Genomic DNA, 15,503 nt, shown 5'->3' with positions numbered 1-15,503 from the left:
GCCTGTAAGTGCATGTGGTCTGCAATTTAATTTGTCAAGAGGTAAATATTTATGCTGCGTGGTAACAAATGGACTATTGATTGTCCCTGTGTTTTGGTCACATGTTGTATCTCAGCTGGAATGAGCCCAGAAGTTAGACAGACACATGCTGCATGCTAGAAGCATCACCATCTGCCCATTGAGTGTGAAAGCTTGTAGCCAGCAGCTGGCTGTAGTATTTGCATAGGTTTAATACATAAAGAGAAGAGTCAAACTTTCAGGCCCTGTTTGAAAGATTGCCCAACTGAACAGACTTTGGAGTAAGAGGTAAATAACTGATCTTCATGCACATACACTGTTTAGGAGGTGCTTTGGAGACTGGCGCAGACTTAGCTGTTTATCTAGGAAACCCCAGCTGATGCTTTCAAAATAGCCGGATCAATTACAAAACTTGTGAGGAAGTTAGTACTGGAAGTATCAGTAGATACTCAGTAGAGAGAAGATGGGACCACAGATTCCACTTTGTTATCCAGTAAAACAAATGCTCTATTGCTGTGGAAGAAATAAAAACTTCTGCTGTGTGAGTTTCCAAATTTGATGTGCTTTTCAGGACAGAAGGTCATGTACCACTTGTTTGGCATGTCCACAGTCAAAGAGGGTTATTATCAAATACTGGAATCTTGCTACTTTTCAGCTGAGTAGATAGTGGTCAGTTGCTTCTCTCTGTAGCTCATTTTCTGTTTTCTGCATGTCCTCCTTCTGGATGTTTTTTCTTTCCTGCTGGGAAAGCAAGCTAGTCATAAGCATGAAGAGATGAGGTAGCAGCACTAAAATCATCCTCAAAACAAAAGGAGCCATTCTGAAAATGAATAACCCTAAGCTGCYCCTTGTGTTTGGTTAAACATATTTGCACGCATTTACTTTGAATGATTGGGAGATGCTGGAATTTTGTAGCGAGTGTGGCGGAAGTGGCCAGCTAGTACAACTGAGCACTGGTCTGCTGGGCCCTGCAGGAAGTCAATACTGTTTTTCTCATTTACGAAAGGCTCTACTGTTTAGCTGACAGAATGAGTGTATCTACATCTGTGTTCTTACATCTGTTTTGTTTACTGTTGAAAGAAGGCAGTCCTAAGCCATTCTGATTGTGCCACTTGGCAACAGCAAAGTAGATTAAGACATTATGTGCAATTTTAGAGACTTCTGAGAAGCTGGCTCATGATCTTGGCTTCAGAGAAAAAAGCTCTTGAGTCCTAAAGAGTGCACTGCTAAACCTGTTGGGTATCGTACATCATCTTGCCATAGTCCACAGTTTTCTTCAGAAAAATGTAAAAGGATACCCTCTCATTAAGGCTTCTGTAGTGCCTCAGTGAGTGAACTAAAACCCACTGGCTTTGATGTGGCCGTGCAAAATGAATAAATTAACCCTAGGCTCATGACCAACAATCTTGAAACTTAGTGGCTCTAAGGGCTAAAAAGTGCCTTGACCTGCAGTAACATCTTTGGACAAAGAGGGAACATTCTGTTCTTGAACAAAGAAGGCTTTTGACTAACAGCTTATCGTTAAAGGCACTGTGGGTCAAACCTTGGACATGCACAGTGAAGCTGGCATGCACTTTATCTACTACAGAGCTTGTAAACCAATGCCAACAAGTTGATAGGACCAGAGATTTATTTTTAAATTTTTACTTAATCCCCTTGGTGAACTCCACAGCATGGCATGTCAGTAAGTRAAAAATGTGGCGTAAATCAAATAGAGGTGAGCAACAAAAATTTGGAAGCAGATTTTGAAGTTGYGTAAGCAGATCTGGGCTCCACTGACAGTAGTAATTTTTGGAGAGGCAGAGAAAAAATATTGATATGATTCAATGAATGCAATTAGGATAATTGGCAGCATGCAAGAATTGTGTAAATTTAGCACTTATACTGGTGTATTCTGGCACTTTTCTGATGTAGTCAAATGGCTGTAGCTTGGTGAGCACTGCRGGATACATCCAGAAGCCTCAGCCCAGCATCCAGCCACTTAGTCCAGCCCCTGTGCACTCCTTTTTGTTGTTCCCTCTGCAAGGCCATGTGTGAATTGCATCAGGGAGCTGATCTGGATGAAAACTGACTGACTTGATTGTGTGGTTGCACAAACATTTCTGCTGAAAAAAAGCAGAGAAGGGTGCAAGACTGAGAACCCAGTGGTCAGGGTGTGYGAGTATGTGCGTGTGAGCTGAGACCCCTACCTTTCATGTCAACAGCTGCTTACACTATGCTTAAATTGTTTGTGCCTTTGCAGCCTGAGGAAAACAAGAAGTGTTTTAGGCAGCTAGCAACAAAATGGTGATTGTTAGCAAATTACGGACACAGCACAGCTTTATAAAGACAGTAATCAAGGGTGTGCAGTAAAGTGTATTGTCTGTGAACATCACAGTACTGTTAAGGGAGGTGAAAAACAGCAAAGAATAAACACTTGTTTTTGCACACCTACTCATTTGTTCTATCAAGAAGAGCTCAAGGATTGTCCRAACAGAAATAGTACAGTAAAGACAGAAGGCCTTCTAATTAAAATATTACAATAGCATTTCTAGCTATGCCCCAATCTATTGTATGATTCTTTCATTTAACATATCAGTTYGTGCTCTGTAGAGTGAGAGAACAGATAGAGCCATGATCACAGAGGCATGGTGAGGAGATTTGAGTGTGCTTCCTTATTCTTTCTCATACAAGAGCCAATTTAGGGAGGGCCATTCGTGTGGAAACCCAGAGGAGTGTCTGGGAGTGATCACAGGGAGGCGAGGCAGAGGATCAGAGTTCGTTTTTGACAAGCATTCGCACCACTAGAAGCAGCTAACGTTTTCAGAAGTCAGACTCTTCTTTCCAGGACCCACATGTCTTAATCTTCATCCATCTTCTAGAGCCTTTTTGGCCAACAATAAGGACTGTCCTGTGTGGTGCAGGACACACAGTGCAAGTCACCTGAGGGCACAGTTGTCCCTCATGAGGTTTACCTTGCACCAGGGGCATTCGGTGAGATTAAGGTGGGCCAAGAGGAGCTGGTTTGAGAGAAAGAGAGAAACAAAACCTTCTAACCCCAAATACACTAATTTCCTTTTCAGCTTTCTCTCAGTGCCAGGAGAGCTATTGTCCCATGGAAGAACCATGCAGTTTGGGGAAGGTTACAGGCACTCCTGGTTAGTGAGAACAATGACAGTAAGTCAGAGATGTCCCACTGGGCTGGTACTGTCATGGGTGGGGACTGTTATACATCATAAAATTACATGGCTGTGGGACCCCCTTTCTGCAGATCTCCCTAGCTTTGAAACCAAGTAGACAGGGGTGACTTACAGAGATAACTTAAATTGGTCATGTGGGATTGCATCTCTACAGTGCTGCATAACAGTGCTTTCCATTGTCCCTTCCAGTGGTGTGGGTCTGTAATAAGCCATAAATGTATTGTGATTTGTGTACTGTAGTGGTCCTTGAAGGAGTGTGGGTGAACACGTGAAAATCTAATTGTTTTTTTCCTTTCATTATATGGGTGGCATTTTGTCATATGGTTATCGTGAACTAAGTATTGACTAATAAATGCATTCCAGTTGACAAATGGCTTTAGAAGAGGTCTTTTAATGTAAGTACAAGCTGCAATTGAACTTGTGGCTTTCTTTGCTCTTTTGAGTGTTTCAGGTCAAGCACAATGGTATTTACAGCCATACTTTGGGATTTATGCTCTTAGGAAAGAAAAGGAAAAATTTAAAGCACATGATTTTTCTGCTAAGTGAAACAATAGTTCTGCTAAGTGTGAAGTTTCTACTAAGATCTGTTTAAAGTTTTAACTATTACAAAAAAAACTTGAGAAGGGCTTTTTTTAGCAGAAGCAATTAGCTGTTATATTGCAGATAGTAGCTGAATTTTGTCATGACCTCCCACCATCTCAAACACAGATGCATCTTACTGCATGTTAAATTCGTAAGTTAGTTGTCCTTTTGAGGGGAGCTCCTAGGTGGAGCTACTCAGGGTTTATCTTGACTGCGCAGTTGACTCTGGTTAGCTCAAGTATTGGTCTCTATTTTGAGCCTTGTAACATGCACACACAAGCACACAGAGTGCATGTGGTAGAACACATCACTCAAAAGAGTGTTACGAAGTTGGTTGCCCTGAAAGATGAGCGTAAGTGAGGGCATGACTTAATTAGCCACTAAGACTATGATTGGACAGGGCAGCTCTGTTCAAATACTACTAGAAATTTAATACCTTTCCATTATCTGCCTGGAAAGGACAGGCTATGTTTTCCAGTATTTCACTGGGAAAAAAATAACTGATCTCCTCACTCCAGTGCAGACACCTACAACATATGCTCGCACAATGGGATCAATCTTACTTGAGGTAAACTGAATCTAGAGGGATCTTTTTAATGTAATAAATGTTGGTGTCTTTGCAAAGAGTTATTTTCCAGGGAAATCCATGACATACTTTTCCATATGGAGAAGACTAGCCTCTTGTAACTTTCAATTTCTCCTTGTATCAGGAGATGTGACTTGTAATCAGCTGAGTGGATTTTTAGGATACAAAGGATGGTGTTAACTACAGCAAAATTCTCTCTGTAGCTGGTTTCTGTGTGCTCTGGTAAGAAATGAACATGGGAGGTCTGTGAATTTGTAAGGGAAGAAGGATCTAACAGAGGGAGATGCTGGGTTCTGCACCCACCTCTGGGCAGGTCTGCAGACTCCTTGAGACTTTTAAGATTTCCTTCTGGGTCAGAACAAAGACCCATTCAGCTCAGTGCCCCTTGGGTGCCACTCTAGCAGTGGCCTATAGTGGACAAAGAATGCAGGAATGGGGCAAGTATATAGCAATACTTCCTCAAAACATTGTCCTAGTCTTCAGTAGCTTGCAGCTCACAAACTTCCCCAAATACTACTGGGATCTTGGTGTTTAATAGATCTTGACAGAATTTTTTTCCTTTCATGAATTTGTCTAATCCTTTGTTCAAACCTACGTTAACATTTGGTACCTACATGTTGTAGATGAATTCTACATTTTGACAACTGAGTTGTGTGTGAAGTAACTTCTTTAGTTTATTTTAAACCATTTTTTTTTCATTGGAAGCTCTCTACTTCTTGTATTATGAAGCACAGCGAACCATCATCCCTTATTCACATTCTCCATACCCTTTGTAATTCTACAGACCTCTGTCGTATCCCCTCTCAATCATTACAGATCCCACTGGAATAACCATGGTCTATTGTTCTCCCTTCCAAAGTCATTTGTATCTTAAATTGTACTTGTAGCCTGTTTCTGTGCTTGTGTTCCTTCTAAGATGGAGAATCCAAAATTGTACATTGTACTTCAGAGAGGGGAGTGCACTGTGGATTTATAGTGATGTTGATTTGTCTTACCATTATAAAGCTAAGATCTCTTCTGAGTGGCAGTAGTTAGTTCAGAACCATCAGAGGGTATGTAAAGGTAGAAGAACTGTCTTCTCCCTATGTACATTACTTTGCAGCACTGAATTTTGTGTGGCACTTTACCATCCAGTGTGTCAGCCTGAGGTCCTTCACTAATCCTTTGCAACTGGCTTTTGACTTTGACTACTCTCAGCCAAGTAGTATCATCAGAAAACTTTGTTTTCTCATCCTCACTCTGTCTCTGAATCATTTTGAGTATGTTGAGCTGCACAGATCCCTGTGGATCTTGAAGGAAATGGAGTTGAGAAAGCATGTCCATTTCATGAATATATCTAGGACATTTTACCCCATCTTGTTGCTAAAGTGTCTCAAGAAGGACTTAGCCTATGAGGAATTTGATTTGCAGTTTTTTAGCCCAAATGGTGAGTTTTGACTGAGACCCTCCATGACTTCACAGCTGGCTTTGGAGCAGGCACTAACTGAGCACACAGAAAAGTTAACTGGGTACAAACAGCCCAGCAGATCAGTTGAGCAGTGCCCACTTAGATCAGCTGACACTCTGACCAGCTGTAACCTCCCTCCAGCAAATCAGCTAGAGCATGTCAAAGCCTCCAGACATTCAAGCAGGTTCCAAAAAATGCCCTAGAAAAGATAGGAAAATGAGAAGCTTCAATCCAAAAGATGTACGTTAAAAATAAGGAATTTGACCATTCCTCTGTGTGGCACAATACTGTGACTTTAACGGCTTTCAAATGTTGTAACATGTAATTACTAATGTGAAATCTTAGAAAATGATTTTGATTCCTCTGAAAGAGGGATGGTGTCTAAATTATTAGGTTAAAGAGTCTAGTGCTTCTCTTTCATGAAGTGTTTCCAGTACAAGATAATGCTTTGTTACATCCCAGAAATAAGAATAGGAGAAAAACAAACAAACAGAAAAACCCACAAAAACCATATGCACCAGTTACATGGAGACTAACTGGAAACAAAAAATTGCCCTCAATGCAGCTGTCTGGGCAGGGAACTGCTAAAGCAAGTACAGCTCCTTGAGGGCTGTGCTTTCTGAAGGCTGTCACTCTTTCCTGCATGTGTGGTGTGTGCATCTGCTGTTTTGCAGAATCTGCCTATTTAAAAAGATGTGCTTGGTTTGTTTGAAAACATCAAGGTCTCATGGAAGACTTAGGTGATGAGGAAGGAAATGAGATGTACTGTGGAGCAGGAGACGCAGAGTTTCTAGACTGACATCTATGGAGTCTTGCTGAAAGCTTGTGTCTACCATGTGGTCCTTTTCTCCCTTAAATTGTTTGGCTTCTGCTGCCTAGGGCTGGCTTGTGGGATTTCAGGTCTGCCCACATGTTGCTCTATAGGCTGTCCTTGTTTTGGGACCTGGAATGAAAACTATTTTTTGCACTGAAAGTAGAAGTGCATGTGTTTTTGTGCTTTTATTAGGAAAGTTCTGGTTACTACAGTATCAGTGTACCTAACCTGTGAGGAGGGAAAGAAGTATGTCCATGACACTGTGGGGCCATGAAGCCTGATATCATTGAAGCTCAAGACTGCATAGAAAGCCAACTCTTGGGCTCCCTCATTGAGGACTCTGTCTTGTGGACAAGGTGGACAGCCATTCCTACAAGGACATTACAAGAACATTTCCAAGAGTTTCATTTCCTGTTTTGTGCCTTGCAGTGACTCCCAATTTCCTTTTCTCTTCTTTTACAGAGACGGATCTCTTTCAATTCCTCCTTGTGGGATCTCTCAGAAACCATGGAGGCTCTGACACAGAGCTTTGGGAAGCTCGTTAAAGAGGTAAGCTGCTGCTTCTTCCCAGAAGAACACATTGCACTATTGCTGTCTGAGCCTTTTGTCGAGTACAAGGAGTACAAGTCTATCTGGTGCAACTCGAAGTCAAGTCCAGGGCTGTTCTTGAAACCATTCTCCCTGTATCAGTAGAGACAGCACCAACTTTGCAGGCTCTTGGTGCCTGGAGTGCTGAATTCCCTGAACTCCCTGGAGGAGTTTTTGAGATGGATGGCTAGAGACTGGGTCCTTATGGGTGGAGCAAGAATTCAGAAGCTTTTTCTCTGTTGGGTTCCCTTCCTCAGCAGTGGCACAACAGTTGCCTTTGCGATGTATCTGCTGASGAGCAGTGCCCTGCAGACTGCACGTGGAGCTTTGCTTCTTTTGTAATTTTCACAGTTCCTAGCTGTGGCAGTGGGGCTATGTGGTTGTAGCTATTGGTCTCTAAGTATGGTGAGGACTTGCATGTGGAAGAGRTGTTGTAAGTTAGTAGCTACAGGCTATTACTTGCTCTCTGTATTATCAGCTTTCTGGGGCAGAAATTGTTCTTGAGTCTTTGGGTGGTGCCCTGTGCAATGGCATCGTAACACTGTTGAGAAAGCCTCTGGCAGAACATAAATAGCAATTTATATGAGCAACGTGACATTATAAAGCCTGTCAATATCTGTTTCTGCAGGTGAAACGGTGAATTAAAAAAATAAGCTCCACATGACTAGCATGAGTCAGGAGCCCAGATCTACCTTTTTTTTTTTCATTTGAGCCAGAAACTTACCTTCCTTGTTTCTTGGCTGGCTCTGACTTTGAAGTGCTGCTACTAGGCAAAAACATTCTCTTCTTCTAGCAGGAATCGCAACCCTCTAAACTAAACAATACCTCCTCCTCCTCCTCCTCCCCTGCGCTCGTCTTCCGTCTGCGTGCCAGAGCGAGCGCCGGGAGCCGTGAACGGCAGTAACCCCGGCGAGCAGGCAGCGCGGAGGGTCACTTCAGGTTAGCGCACGCTCCACTCCCACGGCCGGGCGGCTGCCGGGAGCCAGCGCCGTGCCAGCCAGCAATTCCTGGCACCCGTCCCTCGCCGCCCGTCCCGCAACCCGCCRCCGCGTCCCGCTCGCGGGGACGTTGAGATGATTTTGAGATCGGCTTTGGCTGAGATGGTGGCAGAGCTCTTGCTGCTAGCAGCGATGCTGCCCTTTGCAGTTCGGTTACAGCTGTTTCCCCTTACGTCACTTAGGCTTGCTTTTTTTTCTTCTTTCTTTCTTTTTCTTTTTTTTATCTGGGATAAAAATAATTGAAACCATGTGATGTTCAGTTTGCTGATGTGGCCGAAAACGTCCCTGAGTAACGTGCCTTTTGCTTGGCAACTGTTTTGAGTAGGAGTACCTTTTCTTCTGCCCTATTACTGTGCAAACAAAGGCAGCTTTTTCCTCTGCGTACAGTGTGAGCCACTCCAGATGGCTTGACCGAAAGTTACTTCTTATTGTCTGGCAGGCTGGTTTGTGTGTGAAAAGGAGGGATTCGCTCCCTTGTTTCGCCGGGTAGCAGCTGGAAGGGGAGGAGAGAGCTATTGTTTGTGCCACGTCTAGAAGCCCTTCTAGCGAGGAATTTTAATTAGAGAAGGTCTGAACAAAATATTTGTCTCTTGAGTACGGAGATTGATCAGATCTGTGTCCTTGAGCTCTTCAGATCAGGCTTGGAGGGTAAATTAAACTCTGAGAATGAGAGCAGCTATTAAGAAACCCTCAGACTCAGGTCTGGCTGCTGAGAGAAGAAATAGTCTTGTAACCCTGCGAAGTGTGAGAGCCGTCCGGAGCAGCTCTGCACATATGTTGCTTGTAAATTTGCTGTTGTCAAAGGTGCTGCAAAGCTGATTGCTCAAACTGTGTTTTAAAATCATATGTAAACAATGGATTTATGCTAATACAAGCCTTCTGCAAGACAGTTAACACTTTTTACTTGCAAATTAGCTGCCCTTTCTATTGGTATAACTTTGCCATTTTAGGGAGTGCTTCAGGTAACGCAGCTGATTGTGCTAAGGAGACTGCCTTTGATTTGGACACTGATAAACAGTTACTCTTCAAACACAACATTGGTCTTTTGTTTCAGGAATCATCAAGCCCAAAATTCGAATGAGCTGTGTTGTAAACAAGGAAAGCTGTTGCCATAACTTTTTTTCACTTCATGTCCCATGATGTCAATGTCCCATTAGCCACACTAAACATGTGGAACCAGGTTGAGTGGCACCATGTCACAGACAAAGGCAGCAGTGAGTAGTCAGGAAATGAAAATATGCTTAAAGCAGTAACTCTGGACACGTATGTCCTCAATCCCCAGGTTTTAGCTGTTCTAACAACTGTCTTTGATCGTATCAATGTGTCATGTGTTTTTAGGCAGCTAAAAATAGAGCCTCCTTGTCTATGTGACACAGAGTAGCTCTCGTTTAGCATCGTTGGAATTTTTGTCCAGATGTTGGCACGTCTAAATCATGCACAGTCCTGCAAATAAACACAAAGGGTCAGGCTTGTCCCTAGTTTAAGGCCAGTGACTCCGGGTGCGCTTATCTTGGGTGAATTTGGATTGAAACGTTCGAGGACACTGTCGCTTTCTAGGTTGTCACTGGCTGCCTTTGCCAACTATCCTAGACTTTGATTACCTGCATTTTATTTAAACAAGGTGACAAAACCAAGAGTAAAACTAGCATCTGGGCTTTGACTGACTCTGCGTCATTGTCTCTGAAAACAGGGCAGCTGAAGTTGCGTGGCAGCTGAAGCTGTTTCTGAGATACTTCCAAAGAGCAGTTACAATTGGGCATTTCACCAACTGGCTTACCCTTACTAGTGCATCTTGATGTACTGGGCAGCATGGCAAGATCATCCCACTTCATGTTGCTTGACATTTCAGAGATCAGTAGCAGTCAAGAAATCAAACGCTAGAAAACATTAAGAAAGAAACAGAGAACTAAATGGAAGGTATTACTGTGACACTATACAAATCAATGGTTTTCCCTCCTGTTTGATACGGATTACAGATCTGGTCCCTTTGACTCCAAAGTAAAACTTGGATTAAGTTTGGAGAAGGACAGTGAGAACATCCAGAAGTCAGGAATAACTCCCACGTAGGGAGCAGCTGAGCAGACTGGGACTTGTCAGCTTGTAAAGCAGATGAGTTCGAGATATGAGAGAGGTTTATAGATACAKGAGTGGGCCAGAGAAGAGAGATAGAGACTGACTGTTCACTTTCTCTTCCAAAGCAAAAACTATGACACCATACAAAGCTAGCTGTAGTCAGGTTTAGGAGGAGTTAGAGGAGAGGTTCTTTACAGTGATGTGGTGGAATCTAAGTATTTACGGTTCTAAACACTAGAAGTTTACTATGTAAGAAATTTCTTGGGTGTTAGTAAACAGACAAAAGTTCTCTGAGCTGAAAATGCTTGGAAGCTCGATGATTACTTGGCGGAAGTATCCTAAATTTTTTCTCTTACCTTATTTTTCCTAGCATCCACTCACTGTCCCCATCAGAGAGAGATTACTGAGCTAAACAGACTTCTGGTCTCATCCAGTATAGACACTCTGATGTTCTTATGTCTCCAACTAGGGAGTCCAAGAATAATGGTTGAAGGCAGCATAAGCCAATGCCCACTGAAATTTATTGTTTTCCCCATGTAGGGAGCTGTGCCCTGTCTGTGAGTAGAGATATTGGTGAAATGTCTTAGGCTGGCCACCTGGTGCTTTTGTCCATGACATACTGCAGGTCAATGGTTATGTCAGATGATGAGTGTGGAGGGAGGCACATGTCATCCCAGTCAGGCTCCAGTGTTGCATCTTTTTGCCTGCTATGGAGTAAAAACATTCAAGCTGTGATCAGACCCTCAGCTGCAGCTGGGCTTATTTTCAAGTTTTTTTTTGAGAGTACTGTTGAYACTGGGACAGGGACAGTGATACTGGTCTGGAAGGTCGATTTTTCTGCCTGGTGTACATCAGTGGAGGTTTGCTGACCCCTGCAGAGTTGTGCTGGTTTGCAGCACCAATGCAATGAGACCTGCAGCTCTGCAAGGCTGCCCCTCTAAAAGCTGCAAAGCTGCATCTGATTAGCTTCACTCATTCYTTATTATTTCCTTACTCTCATCTGCCTGCTCCACCCCGGATGAAGGGGAGTCTGCAGGCTGGAATGTGAACTGTTGTGCAATGAGGACAGGAAGTGGCTTCCTTCCATGTGAGAGGGAATGGAGAGGAGGCAGGGAGAGCAAGAACTGTCTAGGATGTTGAAAGTGAAAAGTCAGAATAAAGAGCTTGAGATGAGGTTGGTCTTTATGCATTCACAACAGATGCATTCTTCTACAGTTYCCCCTGTTGTGGGGGAAACGTGCKCTACCTAGCCTCTTCAGTTAGTGTTGCATCGAGTGGGATCCTCAGCTATTCAACAGTAGATGTGCAATGCAAAGCAGAATAGCAAAATGCTTTTCCTTCACCAACCTTGTTCCTGTTGCTGTCTTCATTGTGATCTGCCTCTCCAGTTGCAGAGCATGAGGAGCTGGAGAGACATGAGGCAAGAGGTGATGTTCCTGACCAATGTGAATGCCTCCAACTCCTCTACGCAGATTTACCAGGCTGTTTCACGCATTGTATGTGGCCATCCTGAAGGTGGAGGGCTCAAAATCAAATCCCTCAACTGGTATGAGGACAATAATTACAAAGCACTGTTTGGAGGGAACAGCACTGAAGATGACGTTACTAATTTCTATGATAACTCCACAAGTAAGTGTAACCTTGCCATGGCCTCAGGTCCTATCTACTTCATGGCTGTTTTCTCTAATGTTTCCCAAATCTTCCCTGATGAAAGCAAGTGGTCCTGAAAGGCAGCATGCCTTGTGCTGTTTCAGGAGGGTACATGCATGTTGTCTCAACAACCAAAGGCTGCCTCCTGCATGTGCCTTTGAGRCCAGCAGAGGCATTAACATGCAAGSAGCTCTCAAGCACCTTGTGTAGAGTCTGCTGCTGTGCTGTGCTGTGGTCCTYCTTCAAAGGGAAAGGGAGCCCARTGGCCTGCAGCCTTTGGAAATCTGGCCTGGTCAGTGCAGGTTTTGCTTGTGCTGTGCACTGAGTTGTGTGAGTTGTGCAGAACTAGCAATGTGGCTCTTGACGGTAGAGGCTGGGCAGCTGCTCCTGGTTTGCTGAGCAGACTGCTGACATAAGGTATATTTTGAAAAGAGTTTCTTGAGGAGCTTTGCAGTAGAGGATTTTTTTTTAGTAATAAGTTCTGTGCTTTCAGCTGTGACTAGTCTTAAAGCATACACAAGTGGGGCATTTGCCTTCAGCAGTTGTTGCAGTGCTGTTCAGCTGTTCACCTCTGCACTTCCCTCCTCAGCACCCTACTGCAATGAGCTGATGAAGAACCTGGAATCCAGCCCACTCTCCAGAATTATTTGGAGAGCTCTGAAACCTTTGCTGATGGGGAAGGTCTTGTACACTCCAGACACACCAGCTATAAGGAAGGTCATGTCTGAGGTAACTCTAGTTGTCCCTGCTTTATGTAGAATGTAAGATGTACTACTCCATGGTATGTGCTCTGGCTGTAGTGCTCAGCTGCTGTGTATTGAGTTGGGCCTAAATGCAAGCCTAGAAAGGACTGCATAGAAAGCATGGAACCTCCCTACTCTACCACCTCCCATACRCTCGTTGCTGAAGGAGGAAAGGCCAGGCTGAACTCCTTTTACAGACCTCACTGAAAGCTTTCCTGGTTAGTGGTTTTCAATTACCCGCACTCTTTGCACCTCTGATACGGAACTGGGAAGGACTTTAATAAGCCTTCAGGTGTCCTTCCTCTCCTCCACTGCAGGCTGGTCAGCTGATCCTCAATCATTTCTGATTGTGGTTCTCTTAATGCACTCTCTCTCAGCTGGCCTAGGAGAGTCTTCTAGAGCGTTGGAAAGCACTGCTGCTGTGAGCCCTTCACTGCCAGCCAGACTCATTTTCTACCCAGCTGTTAGGAAGTAGCCTTGAAACACCAGGCTCTGAGCAGACCTTGGTCAGCCACAGGCCCCTGCTCCCTACTGTATTTTTCCTTTTATGTGCATATTATTTTCCTGCTCCCTTCCTTGCAGAAGCTGAGGTGCTATTCAAATACAAGCAACACTCGGTACTTCACTGTACAGGTCAATGCACCCGCTTGACCAATGGTGGATCTGTGCCAGCTTTTGGGAATAACCTTCCACTCCTCTCTACCAACAGGTGAACAGGACATTCCAGGAGCTGGGTGTGTTTCGTGACCTCGGGGGAATGTGGGAGGAGATAAGCCCRAAGATTTGGACGTTCATGGAAAGTAGCCAGGAAATGGATCTGATTCGGGTCAGTATGCTGTCCYTGCCATCACCATCCCCTTCTACAATGAGTGACAAAATATTTATTTTAGGGAGTACTTCAGTGGTGAGCTGAGTAGATAAAAAGTATGAATGTGAGCCATTTTTGAGACCAGTTCTGACCTTATGTTCTTGCATGATGCTGGGCATTCCCTCAGTCATGTAACATCCTGCCGCAAACCAGAGCAGAACATGTTTACCTGCTGTTTTTCATCTGCCTCAGCTGGAAAATGAGCTGTTTCTTCCACGCTGCTGCCCTGATGTARTATATATATCTGGCTTTTAGCATTTTTGTAAAACAGAGAGCAGGCTGGTGACATGTTCAACCGCCTGTACCGTGCCCTGCTCTCTTGAGCAGCTGCTGTTGTGAAGGCAGTGAAGTCAGCCATCAGATGTCGAAATCAGATCCTGGAAGGTGCCAAGTGCCCTCAGGTCGATTGAGTACACMAGCAATTGAATGGATGTCATGTTAGAGCTGAACCTAGACACCCGGCAGTAATTGGGCACAAGCTGTAAACTCATTTGGAATTGCACGGTACACTAATGTTAGTAATACTTAAGTACTCTCAGGAGGAAGAGCATATGTCACTCTGTGGCCAATCCCTTCATAACGTGCTGTGCACAGTAGACCGTGAAGAAGGGGCAGGTAGTCTTGTTCTGATCGGACGTGCTTCCTGCCAGCCTGTAGGTTCCCTGGAGCACTGAGCCAGATGTTAGACCTGTATTACTAGGGCATTATCTGTGGATTAAAAAGGCAAGTGGCTTAGCTTGCTGTTCCTTCCTGCAGGTGTAACTATGATGGGTGGGTCTCTGCACCTCTGTACTGTGATTTTTTTGGAATGTGAAGTAAAACTGAATTAGTAAGACCAAGAGTCAGGGAGGCAGTTTGGAGTAGCTTTTACTGCCATCTCTGCAAGGCAGCTGAGTGACTGTTTTAACATGTCTATTGTACAGAGGAGATCTCCTCAGATCTGTTCAGCCTTGAGGTTCATTCCCTCTTTCCTCCACTGTAGTGACACATGGAATAGCTTGTGGCTTGTCATGGTAGACTTCCTCATGAACACAGCAGGTTAGAGAGGACAGACATCTTCGTTACCACTCCTGAGTCTGTGGCTTGGTGGAAATTACTTGTGTAGACACAGGCATTAGGGAGACAAGAATCAGGCCCAGCAATTGTAAATTGAACCATTAGTGGCAGAGAGCTCTGGCAGAAAGTTGAGATTTGGATATTGGTTTGCAATCATGTGTCCTGTTAAAAGTGAATTTTACTGCATTTTTAAACAAGCCCTAGGTTTTCCTGGGCTTGCATTTTATGCTTGTTGTTAACCCTACTGGCTCTGGTAGGCACTGCTGGATCTTCCCAGTGATCCAGGCTCTTCATCTATCTGTGTTGCTGCAGTAGCACAAGTCCCTTTGTCACCCACTGCAGTCCACACAAGCAGTAATTCATTACAAATGCCTGGGCAGCTCCCAGGCTACATCCTGCTCCACATGGGGATGGAGCACAGGTCACCCGTATACAAATAAGCTAAAACATACAGCTGCTGCTTGGCGCTGCTGTCATGGGGAAGGTCAGTCTTTTGCTCTTGGTAAGGCACTGAGGTTGCTATGCTATCATGTCCCAGATTACCATCTCCGAGCTTTCTGGGTTGTAGCATCTGTTTGACACATTGCTTCCCGCTGAAGGAGGTGAAAATGCTTTTCTCACTCATCTCAGACATTTCCATCTTGATGTTAGTGCACATACTAACTTTGAGGAGGATGAGAAATGTCCCTCCAGGCTAATAATGTCTCTGCTGAATGCRATGAGGCTGAGTCCCTTCCCTGCCGATGTGGTGCCTTTTCCACAAGGGAGGACAGGGTGAGCTGACCTTGGGGGACCAAAGGTGAAGATAGCACAGCGCAACTGATCCCCTTTCATCCTGATTTCCCTTTCGTGTGCTCTTCTTTGTCAGCTTGGCCTGTTTTGCTCTGTTTTCCCAGTATGT

At 44.2% G+C, this 15,503-nt stretch overlaps 1 protein-coding gene across 3 annotated transcripts in view; it reads left to right on the top strand.

Moving 5' to 3' along the window:
• Positions 1–15,503, top strand: part of ABCA1 (ATP binding cassette subfamily A member 1) — an 81,458-nt gene that overhangs the window by 33,496 nt on the left and 32,459 nt on the right. For all 3 annotated transcript variants that reach the window (XM_085317776.1, XM_085317767.1, XM_085317784.1), the window contains exons 7-10: positions 7,089–7,175; positions 11,674–11,914; positions 12,525–12,664; positions 13,388–13,504. In XM_085317776.1, the coding sequence (XP_085173902.1) occupies positions 7,089–7,175; positions 11,674–11,914; positions 12,525–12,664; positions 13,388–13,504 (585 nt within the window). The remainder of the gene's footprint in view (positions 1–7,088; positions 7,176–11,673; positions 11,915–12,524; positions 12,665–13,387; positions 13,505–15,503) is intronic.

Source organism: Rhea americana, unplaced genomic scaffold (assembly GCF_003343005.1).
Source record: "Rhea americana isolate MKP2758 unplaced genomic scaffold, rheAme1 scaffold_115, whole genome shotgun sequence".
NCBI lineage: Eukaryota > Metazoa > Chordata > Aves > Rheiformes > Rheidae > Rhea > Rhea americana.
The sequence above is the reverse complement of the archived record's forward strand: the minus strand, read 5'-3'. Positions and strand labels throughout refer to the sequence as shown.